This window comes from Aythya ferina (genome assembly GCF_964211825.1).
Source record: "Aythya ferina genome assembly, chromosome: 11".
In the NCBI taxonomy this organism is placed as follows: Eukaryota; Metazoa; Chordata; class Aves; order Anseriformes; family Anatidae; genus Aythya; species Aythya ferina.
In genome coordinates this window covers 11,339,471-11,361,249 of record NC_140307.1, presented here as the reverse complement: position 1 = coordinate 11,361,249, position 21,779 = coordinate 11,339,471, and the positions used below count along the sequence as shown (strand labels likewise).

Below are 21,779 nucleotides of genomic sequence, written 5' to 3'. Positions count from 1 at the left end.
CCAAGCTGGTATCTCATGAAATCTTCCTGAAAAGACTGAAGAGGTCCTAACACATCTCCCCAGGGAAAATGGAGAACCACTGCCTACAGAGAAAATTGGCTCAGTTTGTGATTGCATTTCCTGTCCTTCACCTCGAGCATCCATTTCCCAAACTGGTGTCAGTGTCACGAAGAGCTGGCAGGCCAGGCGAGGTCACATCAGCAGACGATGCCAGTGAAGACCCTCCAAGTACAGAACTAACCTACAGCCACAGGGCTTGCTAAAAGGCAGAGGGACCCTTCTGTGTCGGTCTTGATTTCCTCAGCGGCCTCACAGAAATAAAATTATTCCTACAAGTACTAGGAAATTTCACTAGCACAACTGTAGGAGATGTAAGCCTGTCAAATTTGATGGACATAGGTTGTTCCAGCCCAATTTTGCCCTATGTTATATACATGCACTTAAAAATATATCCATGTTGCTATTCTGTTCCCACTGCTTATGAGAAGGGCTATGAGTTTTTTTAAGCACTTGCAGAAAAGCTACCCAAAATGGTAATGCTGTTTCTGGAGCGCACCCTCACAATGGGAAGGTTACAAAACTGTATCCAAGGCTTCGCCAACTGATGCCAGTTGATTTAACCAAAACCAGAACTATAAGTTGGTTTTCCAGTGATGAAGGACCACTCAAACCCAACAAAACCGGACTGCTCAGCCATGTGCACCCAATACCAAGCCAGCACAGTTCAAACTTGTTCATCTGTGACAAAATTTTACACTTGAGATTCTGTCGTGGCACAGTTCAGTTTATTCAGAATAATATCATACTCTCTGCTCCTTTACTATCTTCTCTTAACACTTGTATCCATGGATCCGTTTATGCAAATACACGGTTCTACCTCTGCAATGCCACTTAGGTATCTGCAGGCCACAGGCTGAAAGCCAGCAAGCCAACCCAAAATTAGAAGTGACCAGCACAACCCACTTGTGGAAGTCCACTCACCATGTTTAGTATTTTCAGTTTTCATGTGGTTCACTCAAACTCAGTTCAAAGCTACCCCTTTTAACCAGGTTTCCTTAGGCAAAAAGTGTCTCTGTGATGGTGCCCACAGATCTATCACCTTCCAACTATTAGCTTTTTAAACACATTGGCCAATTTTGACCAAATCTGACCAAGAGAGACTTCAAACACCGGTACTGTGGTTAAGGACTGCTCAGCTCCCGCTGCCCTGAGAGGCTTCAGACTCTGAGCACCCTGGTAGCACTAAGCCAGTACAACTGGTGGCAGTGCAGGAGGATGCTGTGCTCCCCGTGTCGTGGGTAAGGAATAAGATGTTGTGGGGGATGTCCCTGCAGAGAGAAGGAGCTGGGGGAGGTGCTGTGGCAGGGGCATGCAGGGGACACAGGACAGGTCCACAGGAATCCAGCTCCACTGGTTCTGCTGTGGAAGGTTGCTCTGAGCATAAGCTAACCTTCCCCTCCTGAGCAAGAGCTTTTCCTCTCTTCTCTGGAGGACGACTGTCTCCAGCCAGCAGACATCCCCGAACCTCACGCTGTGCCAGCCCGACCCTTTGGCTAACACAGACCTGACACAAGCACAGGTTGTTTTGCGGAGGCTGCCGTGCCTGCTACTCACCAGCTGGATGGCTATCATTAATACCGTCTTCAGAGTGAACGTCCTATCACAGAGGTCAAATAAGTCTTCCAAGCTAGGACCAAGCAGCTCTAGTACCATGGCGTTGTACTTTCCACACGGTCCGAAGTAATAAACCTGGGGAAGCCCTTCAGCTGGAAGAATATGAAAAGAATTGAAATCAGTCAGCAGTACGACGTTAATGCCCTTCCTCCTGGGTGTAAGTCTTGCTGTGCAGAGCCTTTGTTTTTACCTCTTGAGTGTCCTTTCTGTTTGATCTCACCCAGTGAGCAAATAAGTTTCAGCATGTACCATGAACGAACCAAAGGCCAAATCAGTGCAGGCTTTGCTCAGCTACACCCCTGAACAGACAAATGGATTTCAAAGCACTAACACGACCACATGAAAGCGTCTAGCTTTGGCAGCACAGCGGCTTGGGCTTCGTGTAACAAGACAAGGAGTTCCCTGCATTGCACTAACACCAGGCAGAGCACAACCCGACCGTGGGCCTGACTTCTCCAGTGAGTGTCAGAAGATGACAGCCCTTGCAGAACATCAGGCACGTCCAGAAAAGGGCAGCTTTTTAAACAAAGTTAATCCACTGTTGTTATTCAGCACAATCTTACGTAAAGTTTACGTGTATTACATTCACAAGAAAGGCAAACAAAAGTTTTCCATTAAAAAAAAACACGAAGGTTTACATTTTCATTCATCACCACATAAAAATAAACAAGCACCGTCATGAAGCATGTGTGTAAAACATTTTGCTAGGCTGCACGCAGAACTCGGCACAACTGGTAGGAGTCAGAGCCCACCCTTCCCACCTAACAGCTCAGCAGTGGATTTCTCAGCAAGAGCATGCAATATTTATGCCCAGCTGCCAGCGCCTTTGTGCCGGCTGGCTTTCTGAAAGGCACCAGCAAAGGCAAAAAACAGCCTCTGTGTCTGAACACTCACCGAGCCGCACAGCACTACCTGAATTTCCTTTTAGTTAAACAGGAAAGTCAGACCAGCCCACAGAGGGGAGGACACAGTGCAGAGCTCACTGCAATTTTTTCTAATCAGCATCTAGCACAGGCGCTCAGCCTCCTGGCATCAGCATCAAGCTGTGCATCAGACTTTTTTTTGTCAGCGTACTTCCAGCCCATGTCTCATAAGCACTTCCCAAGTACAATGGAAGGATTTTAATTTGGAAATACGCGTCTTTCTGCTATGTCAAAACAACATCTTTGCTTGAGCGCATGGAGGTGCAGTGCCCTGCTGGTTGCTGCAATGGCTGAGCACGGGGAGCACTGCAACGCACGCAGCCTGTTGGCACAAAACAAGCTCCTTGGAGGTCCATAAATTGTACAGCATGGGGCCTGAAAGGACAGCATTTATAAACCTCATCACACACTTTGTTTACATAGGAGATCAATATTGAAGGTAGAAAAAAACATCTCACTGTTTATCAGACACCAGGATTAGACTGTTTTCATCTGCCCTGTGTTGTGCTCAGGCAGCCTAGCCCAGCACAGGTAAAAGCAGCAAACCAGGGAAACACCAGAACTGGAGATGTCAGAAACCCACCAGCTTTACCCCTGCTGCAGGCTCAGAAAGCTTGGTAACCTGCCCAGTGGCACTCATCAGCCCACCAGTACAGGAAATGTGGCACTGAGATTACCAGAGCTTAAATACTGCAGAACTTACACTCTCATAAATTACTCAAAAAGAACAAAATACGGCATGACAGAGATTACTGTAGGATGGTTTTAATCTCGTTAAATCACATGCTTGGGGAATCATATCAGGCATCAGTCGTCAGGATGCATTAATGAGGTATTACGGGGTATTGCAGGAATTCCCAGTCCAGCCAGAGTTCATGTCCTGCGTAAAACATTTACCCAGGCTGGCACTGGCAATCCGAGCACGGGAGGCTGCTGCTCTTAACAGAGCTTTGCATTTTAGTGAGCATTAACAGCAGTGAGGTCCTCTGAGAAAACGGGGCTCTGACACAGAGGCAATTCAGAAAGCAATGATGGGATGTGACCCAGGCAGCTCTAAAGCATTTTCAAATACCCCAAACAAACATAAATGATAATTTAATGCCATCAGCTCAGTGCTGAAGGCTTGAACAACTGCAATAGATCTTGAAGTAGCTTACAGAGAGCCATCATGTTTTCAGTAAAACCTGATGAGGACGTACCTACGTTACTTTGTAAAAAGGACTAAACACAGAAAGGACTCAGAACTGAAACAAACCTGTATTTCAGCACCAAAAAAGGCGGCCATAATAGCAGACAACCAAAACAGAATTGCTGTTTTGTTTTCAAATAACATTCTCTAATACTAAAAATCATCTACTTTTTAGAAAATAATAGAATATTCTATGAGAAGTTCAAACCGAGACCATTATAAATTCAAGTTGTCTATACACTGAGTACTTGTGCCACAGTTTCTACATCAGGAGAACAGTCTTGAAAAGTGCAAATCAGGAAGGAAACCACTCAGGCTAGGAGTGTGCTAATTACGGAATAGCAGAGAATAAAATTGCAGAAAGGCTCTTAAGGAAGGCAAAGAATCCCATTCCCAGAGCACAGGGAAAAGGAATAAATTTACTGCCTTACTTGGTAAAGAGAGTTCACTGCAATCAAAATTAAATTCCTACTGGACACAAGAACCAGGAAGACGGATTACAGCAAGACCCAGAAGACGGGGATTTCACGTGGGAAAGGAAGCAATGCAGCCACTCCGTGCTCTCTGGGGTCCCAGCCCCTCGAGTTCGCTTCACCATCAACTGCGAGCGCTTCGAGCCATGAGCCTGGAGCACCCTGCCCAGCCTCTGCAGCAGGATAAAGCCTCACGAAGGCTCTGCCCTAGGTGGGAGCTCCTGCAAGGTGAAGCTGTAGCTAGGAACATTAAAAAAAAGCATCCTAAGTCCCAGCCTCCAGAGGACGTTATTAGTTCCAGGCGTATTTTAAGGGTTCGATTTTTCTCTGAGGGTTTTGGGCAGCGCTGCTGCCAGCTCTGCAGTCAAGAACTTACAGACCGACTTTGCTAGAATAAAAATGCTGCAAAACATCTCTGCTTTCCAGAGGGCATTTGGAGGAATCTGCCCCGGGCTGCATTGCTCATGCATCCTGGCTCCAGAGGAGCATCGCTGGCCGGCCTTTTGGGGCCCCCCAGCCCAAGCCAGGGCTCCTCAGCTCTCCACCCGTGATAAAGTTAGGAGGAAGGCAGGGTAATGCAGCCTCAGCTCACCCAAACACAAGTCAATATGTAGTATCGTTTTGGGAAGGGACAAGGCTGGAAGCAGAAGTTTTGGTATTAATGGTGCCTGCTACCTGCAGGGCCTGAGCAGGCCGACCAGGCCAGATGGCTTCAGGGTGGTCCTCGGCAAGTCTAAGACAGGGGCATCTCCAAACCAATTCTTACAAACCTAGGAAAATCTATGTAAAATGTAATTTAATCAGAGCTCAGTTGTGTAATTCAGGGTGTAGCTTGGCTCTATTTCAGTAACAAGCAATGTGTCCTAATCCCCCCCAAGTCCATTGCCACAGGAACCTCACAAACACCACCCATAGATCTGTAAATACCTGAGAAGAACTTTTTAACAGGAGATGGATCGAAGGAGGAGTATCTTTTGTCTGGGCAGTCAAACTTGAGGTTTTTAATGCAAAGCAGTGGTGCTGGCAGGGGACTGGAAAGGTCGAGGGAAGAGGCTGTGCCGTGAAGCAGCCTGTGCTCGGTGAGCACGCCTGGAGTCAAGGAGAGCAGGACGAAAAGCTACAGGCAGAGCAGAGCCTGATTTGGACGATTCAATGATACAACTCAACACTTCAAATACAAACCATGACCAGTTTAACCATATTTATGCATGAAATAACTTCTGAACAAGTCATTTCTCCATGGCGCTAAACAAGACCAACACATTAACACAAGAAAACCCAGGCATGACACGTGCAGGTTCCCCTCTGGAGACAAAAGCAGCCTGTTACAGTTGAGAAGTCATCGGAATTTGTTTAACGGCTTCAGTCGTGCTGCTGAGTGGTTTGGTCTGACAATTTGTAAGAGGTCCCACTCCACCCTTGCTCTTGCGGAAAGTTTATCAACGCACTAAACAGAGACTGAGCGCTGTGCTGGAATCCACAGGCAAATTCTGCTATTTCAGCAGTGCGGTGTCTTGGAAGAAATTCAAGCTGAGCGCAGCGAAAACCTAGCACAGCATTTCGGAGATTAAAGCATCATTGCTGGAATGAAAGCAAACGCAGACATCAAAGCCCAAACTCAAGCTCTGCCGCCACCACCGCGCTCCCGCGCTGCACCGCGACTCCTGCCCTGGGTTTCCCAAGGTGCTGCGACTGCACAGCTGCCGAGGGCTGCCACCAAAAGGGACAGGAGGAGGAGCGGGGCAGTGCGGATGGGACCAACAGCCCCAGAAACCCATCTGACATTCGGTATGCTCCAACAAGCCGCGTCAGTCCAGCTGTGCAAGCCATGCAGGCAGTCCAAAGCGGCTTCCAGCACCAGTTATGAAATGGGGAATGGCAGAGATGCCAATCAAAGGATGTGCCCAAGGGAAATCTGATTTTGTAGCATCTGCTCCACGTGGAAGGCACAGAAAGCAGAAACCATCTGCTGTGAATACAAAGAACACGTACTGATGCTCTCAGAGGCTAAGAAAAAAACCTGGTGCAACAGCGAGCAACCTAAACTGCACCCAAGAAGAGGTGAGCACAGAAAGCTACGTGTGGCATCTACATCAGCTGAGGTGCAAAACCTGAGTCCCCATCCACCAGTTCAACAGGAAGCAGCCACATTTCATAAAAGGTGAACAAAACTGTTAGCTTCTGAATCACCATTTTTTTTTCTCCCATTGTAAGTTGGCTTACGCTGCCCTTAGATGTCGTGTGGCCAAATACCGAGGAGCTGAGGTCTTCAGCTTCAAGAGCAATTACAGCTTGATTCCTTTATTAAGGTTCATACAGACTTCAAAACTGAAAACTACAGCAGTGGGGCACTGCTAAGAAAGCCCAAATGAGATACCCAGGGACAGAGGGAAGGGGGAGCAACCCAACATCAAGCAAACGGCCGATGCTCCATGCAGGAACGCGCTCTACGTGAGCAGCAAGAACAAGCCTTCATAAAAACTCATCCAGAGGCACAACAGCCCCCCTGCAGCATTAACGCACAAAAAGTTCGGCAAGATTTTAAAGCAGCACTGATGAATAGGATGCAGATTGTCAGAGAATTCTCATTCAGAGCAAAAAAAGGTTTATTTTTACAAATCACAGAACACAAAATTACGCGATAAACAGCATAAATAGCAACTGTGCGAGAGCTGAACATTTATAGCTAAAATTAAACATGTTTCAAACAAATTAAACAAATTGCTTTAGAGTAGTCAACCCATTTAAGCTGATTACACTAATGAGGATCTACCCTTCTCTTAATTTTCAAATCAGAATAACATCCTAGCCGAAACAGCAGCTCTGCTATCAACATCAGCTGGGCCAAGATTTCTTCTTTTAACCTCTTGAAACACACCCTGAAGCAGCTTTAAATTTACCCGAGTATGTTGGTTAACAGGTTATGTCTACAAGCCACGTTCTGCAGGCTGAAATTACAAAGGTTCATTCTGACCTTCAGGTTTCTGAAGGATCTACTTAAAAAAAATAGAAACAGGGGTGAAAAATTAAGATAGATTTGTTACTTGGAATAAAGTTGCCTCAGAGGTCTTTCATATGTTTGATGGTAGGTTTCGGAGATGTCTTATATCCAAGTGAGACTGCAAAGGCTTTTCAGTACAGCCCCTCACCGAGGCTGCTTCCATTTCAGGACTGAAACAAAGCTTTAGGCAAAAAATAAAAACAGAAAAGAGCACACGTTGCTTGTCTTTAGCATGTTTGAGTGTCATCAGAGCAATCACTACCAGCGGCGGATGAAATTAAGCTGAATGCTTTCATTCCCTGAAGTCAGCAGCAGGTACTTTGCTGTGTCCATGACAACACACGGATGAACATTTTGGAATATGCCAAAAGCTGGCCACAGGACACTCAGCGAAGCCACACTGATTTAATGCCCAATTTCTGTGCGTGGGCTGCAGGACACGTGCGGCTGCAGACCAGGTTGACCTTGGGGATGCAGCTGAAAACCAGCCCCAGCGAGTTCCTACAGGGAGCTGAGTGCTCGGAGGGACCAGTGGCTAAAGAGGAGGTGGAAACGCCGCAGCCACAACACGGGCTGAGCAGGACTTCCACCCACAGTCTGTGTTTGGACCTCAGCGACAGCAATGAAGAGATGAGACACGGCAGCGTGAAGCACACGTGTAGATCCAAGGCTTTCTGGAAAGACCATTTTGGAGTGCTGTTGGCAGACAGAAACAGGTCCAGACTTATCTAGTGCTCCTCCCTCTTCATGCCAGCCTCCAAGTTCCTCTACGAGAGAGGGACGGGGAACTTTTGTTGCAGAAGTTTCAAAGCCCAGGCAGAAGGCTGTAAGCCTCAAACCAATTAGCCAGCGAGACAAAAGCATGGCTTTCAAATGCCAGCAGCCTGAACCTTCCCAGCTTTCAATAACGAGCAAGCGATGTTAAGGGCTCCTCACAACCTAACTCCCTTCGAGCTGTCATTAGGTCCCTCAACACCACCTCCTTCCAGCATGGTTATTTAGAAAAATCAGCCGTGTGTTCGTTGTGGTTCACTCTTCAAGCTCAAGTGATTAAAAGTAAATCTGTAACTGAACTGAGCACAGGCAGCCTTTCCACCCGAACTGCTGCAGTGGAGAATCATTAACGGTAAGGACTGAAAGATACCCAAGTCCTGAGAGTCTAGGAAAAGGAAGTCAACACACTGCTTTAAAAATAGCCTGTTTTTAGCCCAGTAATATCCAATTCAGCTGAAGAGGCTGCAGTGGATGAAGCTTTTGTTCATGCAGCTAACCCGAGGAAAGCCTGCAGGAGCCCAGGTTTAGCCCAGGAGCACACTGACTCCAAACTGGATGTGCTGTAAAAGTCTTCCACAAGACAGGATGGAGCCTTGTGAGTTTTCTTACAAAGAGATTTTACTACGTCTCCTAAGCCTCCTGTTGGTGTTGCTGCTGATCGCCTAAGGCCGTTTCTTTGCAGGAAGGTCACATTTGGTGAAGTCCAGACCCGTGGCCACGTGGCACTGCTTTAAGAGCCCGACTGTAGGAGCCTGTGAAACCTCTCATTGACAAGTGAAACCAAACTGTTCAGACCAAAAAGTCTGGGTGACAAGGATGGTGATCCAGTCACTGGCAAAGATCCTACCAGTCAGATCTGTCAGCGAGGAGCATCTTCCACTCAAGCCGAGTCCTCAGAATACCTAGCGAAGTGCTCGATATGCCGTTCGTCACTAGGCACTTACTACAAGCACGATCAAGTGCTCTCAATCTCTTCAGGAAATTTAAAACGTGATAAGTGGTTTAATTAAGATTCTCATTTTAACCTCCTTCATTCCTCAGAGGTACACCCTTAATGGGAACAGCCTGGGACGGAGAGAGCTCCCTGCTCCCCTCCCGCTGCTCTGATGGGGATCGCAGAGGTGACCAACCTTGCCTGGGAATCGCGAGTGCTTTCAGCCCAGCTTAGGGCTGCAAAGCTTCTGGATTGTTTCCCTGCCCTCCTCAGCTTCCATATTCTGTTTTGAGAGCCCCGATTTACCCTCTGTTCACCTATCTGAACGGGGAAAAGAGCAACTGGACCTGCCCAGAGCATCCTCGTCTCCTGCCCCCTTCCTCCTTTGGCTCCTCAGGAAGAAGGGCACTCGGCAAAGTGAGAACCTGCTCAGAAGTGAGAGCTCACCCAGCTCCCTCACCCACAGCCTACCAAGGAAGGCAGCTGAGGGGGCTACTGCTAAGACAAGCCACCTCCTCGAAGCTCAACTGGCCTTGGTGCTGGCTTTCTCTGCTCCCAGCCCCATTTATTCTAGACATCGCCGTAACACGGAGCTCAAACTGCTCCCCCTGCTCCAGATGTCATCTCAGAAGCCCTTTTACAGCACCATTACGAGCTCCTCTTATTCATGTTCCTCCCAACATCCCCATGATCTGTTTGCTCCGGCTGCTGCCAGACACCAAGCTCTCCGTTGCCAGCTTTTTGCAACATCTTTTTCCTGCTTCAGTTGGGCACTGAATCATCTCCTCTCGAGCAAGTGCTAAATGCCTTAGTGTTACTGCCCAGCACGAGTAGCTGCAGCAGGACTTGCTGCTTGGCTGCAGCAGAGAACCCATGGGAAACAGAGCAAGGGGAAATGTCCCAAAACTATAGTTTGACCAATTCCCCTTCCCCTGATGATCACAGAGCAACCAAGCCAGATGCTTTTGAAGGGAAGAGCTAGCACTCAGAGGTACAGCAGTCATGTTCATGCCAATAGCAGACAGAACTGCTCCCATCTCAACGTGTTTGCAAGTAAAGTGTGGCTGCTACACAGACTTCAAGACTCCAAGTTGATTCCAGAAAGCTAGCAGATTTTGTGCCTCTTCTCAGGACATACAGGATGTATTGAGTCCCCGCTGTGTTTTGAGTAGCTTGTGTTTGAATCTACAAAAAAAAAAAAAAAAGTACGGGAAAAGGAACAGAAGAAAAACAGATATGGGAAGGACAGAAGGAAGAACATATTTGTTCTTGCTGCTGGTATAAATCCAAACAATTTAATTTTACTTCAGTTACAGAAAAACAATTTTCACAATCATTGTGTTATTAACATGGGGCAGCATTTCATTTTCCTGGAGTTGTACACGCTGGTTTCCTGATAATGTGGCTAGAATCTATTAAACAACTCTTCACATCCACAAAGAAGCAGTTTTAGGGAGAGCACCCAGAGGATGCTCAAATTTGTATTCATAAAGTCAAATCCAGCCGTACAGTAAAACCAACACTTTTTGCTCAGCCTTTGGCTACCGCAAGCGCTCACCTTTCAAAGCCTTGCAGAAGTTCAAAGCCAGTTGCACTGATGACCCAGCTAAAACAAACTTTTCCTGAGATTATTTCAGACAGATACAACGCACAGTAAGAGAGAGCTCTGCTCAAACGCTGTCAGCATGGCATCAGATGACTGAAGTACAGCAGCACCTGATCTGGCCAAAAGATCGGGAGGAGAATTAGCCCTTGCTGGGAAGGCTAAGCTGCAGGAGGGCTTTCAAATCTGTTACGCACAAGATTTACCCAGAAACACCTGCTTGTGGGCAGGTTTTTTAGCTGTAGTGAGTAAACTACAGACGAGTGAATTTGTTTCGGTTCTTTACAAAGACAAAAGCACAACACAATGACCTGCTTTTTTGGCAAGTTTCGGGAGACCGAATTCCACATTTCACCTCCAGGGCTCAAGGGAAATGATTTCACTCAAGTCTCCACATTTCTGCTGCATTTTATGCTGCTAAACTCTTTGCACATTCTCTTGCTCCAGCAACAGCAGCAGCTGGCACATAAGGCAACAGCTCAGCAGGAGGATCAAAACACTAGAATTTTAGAATACTTATGTTAAACCACCCCAGAAAGTTCTGGCTTAAGTTAATTATCTACCTTTTCCCACGTACCTGCAAACACAGGGACATGGATGGAAGAAAATATCAAAGGTTTAACTTCATGTAATTATTGCTCTACCCTCATGTTTCAGTCTGTGTCGCTTTCTGGGTTTCTTTCTGTACTCAGCGGAGCCTGTGTCTCTGCTGAAAGGCGTGAGAAGCTGTGGTGCTGCTGTTTCTGAACTTCTTGCAGGTTAAGTGAAGGGTTACAGCAGCCTGCTGAAGGCAGCGGGATTCGCACAAAAAGCTCTTGTGCAATTAAAATACAGCCACACAGTGAATCACCTTCCCAGGCTGTTTTTAAGCTCCCATACAGCAGAGAAAGGTCACTTTTCAGATCGCTAGGATCCAACCATCAAAATTACCTCCAAAGCCTCTCTCTGAAGCCATCAAAAGCCAAGTGCCTACACAATGGCACTTAAAACGAACACAGCAGTTCGGTGGCCGCGGTGTCACACCTTGAACACAACTCTGCAGCCACGAGCAGCAGCTCAAAGCCCTTTCATCACCACCTACAGCCACATCACAACGCTTCTGCCTCCAAGGCGTACGTCTCTCCACCGCGCCGCCTCCTGCTCCAGCTGTGCCACCGGCCACGCGCTGGGGGAGTTTTGCCCTGCTGGTGCAAATCCGGATCACGTCTGTGATGACTGACTTGGTTCTGCTGGGTAGTAGCATAGAAACTGCCATTTTTTCCTTTATTGTGTAATTCTGGCATTGGAACAGCTCTAGCTGCTGGAAGGGAGTGAAGCAGCAGGCTTTGGCTCCTTCATTTTTAAGGGGAGTTAAGACAACTAAGGGCATCCTCCGCTGACTGTACTCTATGTTTGAGAACAAGTTACATGTGTTATGTCACGTATAAGCTACAGGTTACTTAACAGAGCTTCTAGGCTGCAAGAGAGCGCTCAGCTGCACACAAATTTAACTTCAGAAGCACTGGCAAGGAAGAGGCTACTCAATCCTGGGGAGATGACAACTGCTAAGAAAGCAGCAATAATAAAATACCTCTGCTGAATCGCTCCTCTGCTGTCCAGAGAAACATTTTGATTTGATCCCACCAAGTCCCAGGTGGCCCCTGCCCTGCATCAGCTCATCTCCACTGGAGACTGTCAGCTGCAGGCTGAGCTCCTGCTGGCGCCTACTTCCTCCCCCTCCGCATGCCAAAAACCTATTGTGTGAGTGAGGTGAGACTTTAAGCTTACAGTGAGTGTGCCGGCCAGCTGCAAAGCAGGGTGACACTGCTGCTGCCTCGTGGTGCTACTGCAGAAGGAATTTGACAGCTTAAAGCACAGCTCAGCTCCAACCCACGCCTCTGCGCAGTGACCAGGAGCTGTTCTAGACAGGATGGTACAGCAACATAAGGCAAAGCTGGCATGTACGAGCAGCATCCACAGCGATCCAACAACATTTGGTTCTTGGATGACAGATCAGACAGGTCCAGGGTAGCTGAATAAAGCCTAACAGGCACGCAGCCCCAGCTCTGAGTGCCCAGGAGCGAGACAATACTCAGCCACACTCGAAGCTGGCCAGACCCTGCACAGTGATCACAGGGGAATGGGCTGGGTGGCATTGCTGGCACCCATGCAGCTTGGCCACATGAACCCTCCTGTGCCAGTGTTGCCATCAAAGCTGCTCTATTGCAGGACCCAACAGAGCAACTGATTGAAAAGCCACGAGATCAATGTTTGCTCCTGCAATTGCATCAAACTGGTAGGTGACGGGGTGGTGGTTTTACCGTGCTAGGCAGCTAAACATCACAACTGCACTCTCACTCCCCCTCCTTAGATGAGGAGGGGAAGAAGTAAAGTAAAGAACAACTCACGGGCTCAGATAAGGATAATTTAATTAAAAGCAAAAAATTATTATTATTATTATTAAGGAAAGATTATTATTAACTAAACAATTTAACTAAGGGGAAAAAAAGGGAAAGGGGAAAACAGAAAAAATGGAACAAAAACCACAAACAAAACAAATAAAGGCTATGTGGAAGTGCAGAGGAAAGAAATTACTCTCTACTTCCCACAAATGAGCGATGCTTGACCACGTCCTTAAAGCAGGGCCTCAATGCACGTAGCCGGTGTTCAGGAGGAGGACCAACGTTTTCACGAGAGCCCACCTCTCCCCTCTTCCTCCTGTTTCCACCTTTTATTGCTGAGTGTGACACCACACGGTATGGAATATCCCTTTGGTTGGTTTAGGTCAGCTGCCCTAGTGATGTTTCTCTTCTCACTTTTTTGCCCACCCTCTAGGAGGGTTAGAGAGAGTCCTGATGCTGTGCCAGCACTGCTCAGCAGCAGACACAACCCTGGTGTGATACCACTGCTACAAGTGCAGGCACAGCACTGTATGGGCTGCTGCAGGGAAAGTTAACATCCCAGCCAGACCCAGTACAGGCGGATGCTGAGAGTCAAACACACCTAAGCTGTCCACAACAATTCAAAAGGCTGGCACTCATCAGTCCCACTTATACAAGGTGTAGTTTTTGAGGGGAAAAAAGAATTTGTCAGATTAGTAGGTAAGTGTTACCCACACAGTCCTTTAAAGACTGATGGAAAGCCTCCCAACCCCTCTTATTACAGAAGGTTCTCCTACAGAACAAATTCAGATGCACTAAATAATATAATACGTCCAGGTATCGTGCCATTGTTTCACCTCAAGATAGCTGAGTACAAGCAGGTGAGAAAAGAGTTTTGAAGGAAAAATGATGCCCCTTTCAGACAAAAGCTTTATGGAGCCACAAGCCTCCATGCAGGGCAGACCTTGCTGACCAACCTGCTGTCATAGCTTGACCCCTTCGAGATGCAGGGGCAGAGTCAGTGGCTCCTCTTTTAGAGATGGGAGGAGGATGAGGAGCATAGTTTGACTGGCAGGCAGGGCAGAGCTTGGAAATGCAAACTCCAAACCAATAAGGGATAGGATCCCACTACATCGGAGGTTGAATCAAGACAGTACTCAACACAGGCTCTTAAAACTGCGTTGTTTTTACAGCTGTGTACCTCAAACATCTCACGAGCACAGCCGGATCGCTGCAGCAGCTGAGCAAGCACATGGCACACCCTGCCCTTACGAGGCTCTTTGTCCCTCACAGGAGCCTGCGGAGGCATCTGGATGACTTGGCAGAGCCCGGCTGTGACAGATTTACGACCACCACTGCAGGCACATCGGGCTTCGAGGAAAACCATCTGCAGGAGGGGCATTTCTCAGCTTCCCAGCACGCCGCCTTTCCCAGCCTTCCCCCTCCCTGCGCTGCATGGTGTCGCTGGGTTCTGGTTTGCAATTACTGCAACCAATACCGGAAGAGTAGGAGATGCACAAGGACTTTTTGAAATATAAAAAGGAAACTGCCCTCATCTCATATTCAAATATTAATGGCCTTGCTGTAAAAGCATCTGATAGCTTCCAATTGACAAAGCCTAAATTTAGACCAAGGAAGTTAAAACTTCTGATGTTAAAAGAGATGCTGAAGTGTGCAAGTTCAGTAAGCCCTTCCTAGCAATGCAACTGCCACATTTAAAAAATATATGCATATATTTTTAGATAGCAAAATATTGTGCCTCAGAGATCAACAGCAAGCCTGCTTTGAAAGCAGGCAGGCTGTAGCTGGGCATGTTACAGTATTCCACTGCATTTCATTTTGCAAATCAAAAGCTCTGAAGTCAGAGATCCCAAAGGCTCAGAATTTCATTGGACTACCCTGACTTTATAACGAACGCATACAAATGGTTGGAGATGTTGATCATCATTCTTCAAGGGCACAGCTAACCTTGTCAGGGACCTCTGTATGTTGCCCGTTGTTTAAACAAACTAATTTTCAATTGAATAAAAACCATACCCATTACCACTTCTTGCTGAGGCATCTCAGACTTACCTTCAATGGCAAGCTTCTTTGCAACACCTCGCAAGAACTGAGAATGAAGGTACAAGAGTTTTTGCTTGCTGTTAGAAAATAAACCCAACAGCTTAAAAGTATAGCTTAGTGTCTGTGCCAGGGATTTGAAATAGGGGACTGCTTAAACATGGGATGTGATCCAAAAGAAAAAGTTGCTTTCAGTGTAAGTGGATGTCAACTTCGTATTATCTTGCACAGAAAGAAGTTGTCGATCAAATACTTAGAATGTGAATGCGCAGTTGCTGTAAGATATTTCCAAATACCTCGAACTACAAGGTTGCAGTACTCATCTAGAGTTTCCACTCCGATGGCTACAAACTACATTTGCTCTACAAGGAAGCAGGGCACAAGCTTGCTTCGGGTCTTGTGTCACTCCGCGCCAGCACAAATCCCCTCCGCAGCCCAGAGGGGCACCCCGGCACGCCCCAGACCAGCTCCCTGATCACCACCCAGCCATGGAAGCGCTTCTGGCACTTCAAAGCAGGTGGCAAATCCAAGTGGGATTTCTGAAGATTAAAGCGACCACAGCAACAGCTAACGCGTATGTTTGCGCTCGTTAATTAGGCAGGGGTGTAGGCATCTTGCATGAGCCCTCACTTACGCAGCCCCAAGTTACTCCCCGCTCCCTCGGGGAAGAGCGTTGCACACAGGGAGTTCCCCACGAAGCAGCAGGTACTGGCAGCACGCTCCACCACGGGAACTTGTTTACAGCCATCCACGTAGCACGTCTCACTGAAATGACCCCTGCCTAATTGCTGATGAATGACGGCGTTGTGCAACCGGCACGGAAAGAATTTCTCTGGAGAGACCGGTACGTATCAAGTGTGCAGCAGGTCAGGAGTAAAGCAAGATCAACACAGGATGAGAAAAACGTGCTAAACGTAGGCAATCCTGAAAAGCAACTTAATACACAGTATGGAGTAGCAGACAGATACAGCTACATTGAAAAATATACATGCAAATATTGACTAGACTATGTAAAAGGCTCGGTTATTTATACCACCTTCACTTTTCTTGGTCCTGCTTCCTGACAAGTAAACAGACTGCTTCACTCCAGCGAGTTGTGCAACAGAAAGAGGTCCAAAAGTAAACACACAGACTCGATACTTCATTAGAGGTGAACTTGTTTACAGAGCAAGGATTAAAACAAAACTGCAGAACCCTTCGATATTCTATATGTAACAACATATCCCTCCCTGACTCAGTATATTCTGCTTTGCTTCTCTGCTGTGACTCATGTTCTGCGTGGGCAGGGGAGAGAGGAGATGTTCTCGGTTTCCTGGGATTCTCCAGCGCATCCGACTCCTCTCCGACATGACACCACAGAGGCTAATTACGCTTGACATCCACTTGCCAATATTACCTCGCCGTCCTGGGGAAGAGCGTTGGCTACAGCCCGTCAGCCGAGCCATCGCGTGAAACTCGAACGCGTGTTGACACCGGGCTGCGATGAATCACATGTGCCAAGGTGGGACTGCGAGGGAGTCAGGGCCGGTGTGACTCATCTGCCAGCTGATACAAAAATAAGCTACTACTGAATCAAAAATGCATGACTTCCTTCACACCATGTGCGCAGGCAGAAGCTGTCACTATGCAGGAACTCAATCATCAGCTCCACGCAGCCAGCAGAAACCTGAAAATAAGCAGCACTCCATCTTACCTCCCGAACGCAGAGCTCACGGGGAAGGCATTACGTCCGTTGTTAACAACCACAGGGGAGAGGTGCCAGGGATGCTTTGAAATGTAGGAACAAAAATTCAGTCCTGTACATCTCCTGGTCACTGCTGGAAAGTCAATACTTCCCAGGCCCACGGTGAATTATTTATTTGTGGAGAAGCACAGGATCAAAAAGCAGTTTCCTGACTGCTTGGAGATGTTTTTCAGCCATGATCACATCCTTAGAGAGAGGAAGTGGGCTAAAAGCAATACAGCAACTCTCATGTGGCAGCCGGCTCCTCATCCTCAAGAAAAGGCTTAGAGTTTGCTGACAAACATGCCGAACTTTGGGGAAATAATAGTTAAAGCTTCGTGAGAACATAGCTGTGCAGAGATGTTTGCCTCAATTACTCAGCAAAGCAAGGTTTATAGGAGGAGATAACCCTTTTTTCCCCTCCAACCAGCACAGCTGGAAAGGAGAAAAGCTTTTGGACAAAACTTGCCTCGAGGTCTCCACAACTGGCCTCCATTTCAGCTGAGCTACATTGGATGCGACAGCGGCTGGATCAGGAGAGGCATCAGCTTTGTGGCTGCACAGGCACACGACGCAGCTCCAGATATCTCACTGCAGCACACGAAGTGATGTGGAACAGCCTCGTGGCTCTGCCGCAGCCTCCAGGAGAGAGGAGCTGCCCGGCTCCCTGGCGTGCAGACAGCTTCACCATGCTCCTGTGCCTCTGAACGCAATGGTTTTCTGCAAGCAGTCATGAACAGAGCCTTCAGCTTCCCGTTGGCAAAGCGATGTTAAACACTTAGCAGATGAGAGATGTGCTTATGCCACTGAGTAGGAACACGGAGGTTCCAGACTCCATTTGATCTTTAATTCCATCTCAAGTAATGGCTGGTGTTTAAAAGGTGTCCTAAGACATCTCTGTATTCGCTATATTAGCCCATCAGCTCCAGCAACTTAACTACAGCAGGAAACACAGCAGCGTTTTAAGTTGACAAATACAGAACACATTTGGAGAGTTTTCCAGCAGCGCGCAGAGCAGGAGGATCCACCTTGCACACAACAGGCTTGAGCAGCGCTGCTTGCTCCTCGCTGCCGCCCAGATCGTGATCAGAGCAGCGAGCAAACAGGAGAGTCCAGTATCTCCACGTGTGACAGCCTCACTGGCTGGGAATGCCAGCAGATGCAAAGGAGGAGTGGCTGCAGATTGCGGACAAACTCCAACTGATGGGATGGGCAGAGAGAAAAAATGTGGCCACGTTCTCCTGTGTGCCCACGTTACGCATGGGAAAGAGCGGCTCAAGCCAAAGGCTGCTGAAGGCTGAGAAAGACTGGGAAATACGGGCACTGTTTGCTGATAAAAGATGAGCTTCCAGTAAAAACTTTGGAAGAGATGTCCTGCTCCAGAAGTCTGTAGGAGAGTTTAATTTGAAGGAAAGGTGAGAATACAGAATTCACATAGAAAAAATAAGACCGTTTCCGCTTAAGGTCCGAAAACCAGGCCAATAAGCAAGAAGCCCACAAGAAATAGTCAGTGCAACTGCTAAGACCTTTGTGTGCCACCAGGTGCTGAAAGTGGCCCAGCGGGGCTCCAGAGTGATCCTGCAGCCTGTGGGACTGCTTTATTCCCCCACACCAAGGAGAGTCCCCTGGGATGCTGCTGGATGAGCAGGGGTCTGCTCAAGCAAAGCAAAAGCTTTGCCCTTTGGTACACCGCCCAGGAAACACAACCATCGCAGGAGCTCGGAGCTGGGTCTTTTTGACCATGGGCAGAGCAATCAGTTTGCTCTCCCAACACGAGCTTTCAGCACCTCAGTACTCACGGGGAACCAGGCACGAACACCAGCCGGCAGTGCGGACGAAGCTCCTCCACCTGCCATCCTGCGGGCTGCACGGCCTGATGATGCAAAATTTCCTGTGAATGCTAAGAAAACGGGCCTTTACTCCACAAACTTGAAGTACAGAGAGGACAAATTATGTGGTCAAATGCTTCATCCAGGGGAACGCACTGGAGAACTGAACTTCTGGCAGCGACAGGAGATACGGCAGCACCCCTTCCAGTCAGAGGGTGAGCTCACCTCATCCCCAAGGCACAGAAGCAGCGGATTTAAGTGGCTGTACATGAGACAATTTTGGGGGAATACCCAGACAGCTGTACTACTCACATTCACTGGTAGCTGCTATCCAGCAAGAAAAAAAAAAAATCGGGACCGACACACACAGAGCTTAACACCAGCCACGGAGTGAGATGCAGCAGCGAGGCAAGACCGAAGCCCACACATATGTCAGGATGTTCGTGCACACCCACCCAGACTTCACAGCAAAGAACCATGAAACAGTTCAGCGTATGACACCAGCATCTTGCAGGATCAATGATAGTGCAACAGAAGAAATTTGCACAGAAATTGGTAAGACTACTCCAGTTTTCTTGCAAACGGCGTCTCCTAGACTACCTAAAACCTAAAGGAATACTCACCCTTGCCTGAGGCACCATATGGACTGGCCATCAGGAGTTTGACTCCATGCCTGTGTTTTTTGTTTGATTTTCACTCGTTTCATTGCATATATTAAGGTAAAGCAGTCATACACTGCTTTAGGTTATTAAATATTTAATTCCACAGTGAGACAGAAGAACCCAGCAGATGGTCACCGCTGCCTCTTCTCTTCGGAGGGGTAGCAAAGTCAAAGGAACTATCATGAAAACACATCTTTACTTCCAAAAGAGTCATAAATCCCAGCACTGTGCCAGAGGACAGGGTGGAAAAGGAGATGAGGGCAAACCAAGCAGCTCACTAGCAGCTCCTGGGCAACGGCTACCCACATCCCCACTAGCAAACCAACTTCACCGGACACATCCACTTGCCTGCTAGGGGTGAAATACATCTTCTTAGACCCACATACATGCAGACACCCTATAAGAATGTTCCTGCTTGATCCATGGTAAGCTGCTACCTTCCAGCCTAGCTTTTCCCATGATTTTATAGTAATATACTTTAAAAATGTTTGTTCTGAGCATCCAGGGAAATCACCAAAGCTGTTCTGATTTGAAAAAAATACCTTCTGTCTACAAGTGCTGCACATAAAAGCCAGTGATGACGATTCTGACTTCTCCTAGAGATGCTGCTCACTGAGACCATCTGGTTGTACAGGCAGTTGAACGCAGCAGTTGCACTAACGAGAGGACGACGCTGCTACTGCTGCGGTGCAGTAATGCTTTTACTAGTATTACTTCTCAGGTTAACGGTGGGAGGTTCACAGTCAGGCACATTATTTGGCAAGATTAATTGGCTAATTTATTGAACAGTATGTCACACGCAACACTACTGTTGTTCTCAGCTGAGTCATACGCACCATGGGTTTGGCCACTTTTAGTCTCAATTTGGCAAGTCTAAGATAATTTAAAGTAACCAGTCCTGCTTACTGGAGGCTCAAGGCTGGCTGCTTGAGCAGCTGAAGTTTTTGAAGCAAGGATCTCTGAAAAGAGACTGGCATTAACGACATCACCAAGAACAGTCCCAGCTATTCCTCCAAAGCTGGCACACACGTGGCACCGATCTGTTTTTACAGACAGACTGTCTTCCCCTAAATCTCAGCATGGTGTGCAGGCACCAAGTGAAAACTCCCTGGTCCTGGCAGTCTGACTCCACCAAAATTTATTTTTTTAATCTTCCAAGTTTCATGGAGAGACCAGAGGTACAGCTCACATCCTCCACCCTTGCTTCTGGCCTATTTCCAGTTGTTTTAGCAAAACTATGGTGTGAGAGCTTCTAATGGCATTCAACAGGTTATCAGAGCTGGGGCTGTGATGCCTGTGGGACCATACAGAGTTAGAAATTAAAGTCATGTCCTTCAGGAGGCCTCCCAACAGTCTCTTGACAAATACTGGCAAAGAGCTCGAGATTGTAGACATCCCCCCCATGTAATGAGAAGAGAGATCTCGAAGGCAGGATTTCCACATCTGATGGCAGCATATTCAGAAATACTTCCATCCGCATGCACAGGATCAGACAGGGCAGAAATCTGGGTGAGCGTTGTAGGATGAGACATTTAATTCATTTTGAACTGGAGAAAACCCATTAAAAATACTTAGTCTAAACAAAATAAAGCCTCCATCATTCAATTAGTTTTTAAGTTCCCCAATAACATCTTTAAAGAGTGGTAGAAAGCTGGCAGGTGTAGAAAAAGCACACTGGGATTCATTCATGTGTCATGAGAGATGCCCACTGCAGTACTGCACAGACCACACACATCAACAAAACTCAAGAAGGGAAAGAAGGGCAGAATTCACTCTGTGAACCTGTATTTGACTTATTTACAAAGGCTTCAGCAGAAATGCACTAAGTTTTAAAAGCACAGGCAACTGTAATTAAGTGATGACATCAACCTATCACAAGTTGTGTGAGCAAACACCAGAATATAAAGTACATAGGAAACAGCACCATATTTTAGTGGACAAGACCTGTTTAATAAGAGAAAAATAGTAATCAAGAATACTACTTCAGTTTTTCTAATAGTTCCAACTCGCTTTGTTTCCACATCCCAGATTTTGCATGCTATGAGGAGAATAAAGCTGAAAAAAAGAGTACAACAGTACCCCAGACACCAGAGGATATAGTACACAAAATTTAGTAAACTGATTAGAAATAATTGGAACAAGCAAAATAAAGCTGTGGGATGACTGCTCAGGTACTGCATTTTATGAGCTCAGAGCAGATCTACCTTTCATTCTGCTCAGCTTAATATTTTGTTACCACCTGGTGGTATGAGAACACATCCTCTGCGAGTGAAAGCCGGGTCCATCCAGGGAATACAAGGCAAAACTCAGAAGTGTAGGAAAAATTACAGTGACTTAAGAAGCTTGCCAAAAAACAATGGCATTGTATTATCAAGGCACAGAAAAAGCAGAGATCTTCCTTGTGCAGCTGTGGAAATCCTCTCCATTGTAAACAGTGCGTGTTAGGAGTCTACATAGGTTTAAAAAGCAACCATAAATTCACAGAAGAAAAATCCAAATGCTATTTAGACACAAGCTCAAGCCTTATATTAGGTAAATCAAAGAGCTTACTGTTTGCCCCCTCCCCCCAACCA

General features: G+C 47.1%; 1 protein-coding gene across 3 annotated transcripts in view; it reads right to left on the bottom strand.

Annotated features, from left to right (window-relative positions):
• The window catches only part of CSNK1G1 (casein kinase 1 gamma 1), a 111,386-nt gene that overhangs the window by 27,038 nt on the left and 62,569 nt on the right, over nt 1-21,779 (bottom strand). For all 3 annotated transcript variants that reach the window (XM_084532456.1, XM_084532455.1, XM_084532457.1), the window contains one exon: nt 1,615-1,766. In XM_084532456.1, the coding sequence (XP_084388582.1) occupies nt 1,615-1,766 (152 nt within the window). The remainder of the gene's footprint in view (nt 1-1,614; nt 1,767-21,779) is intronic.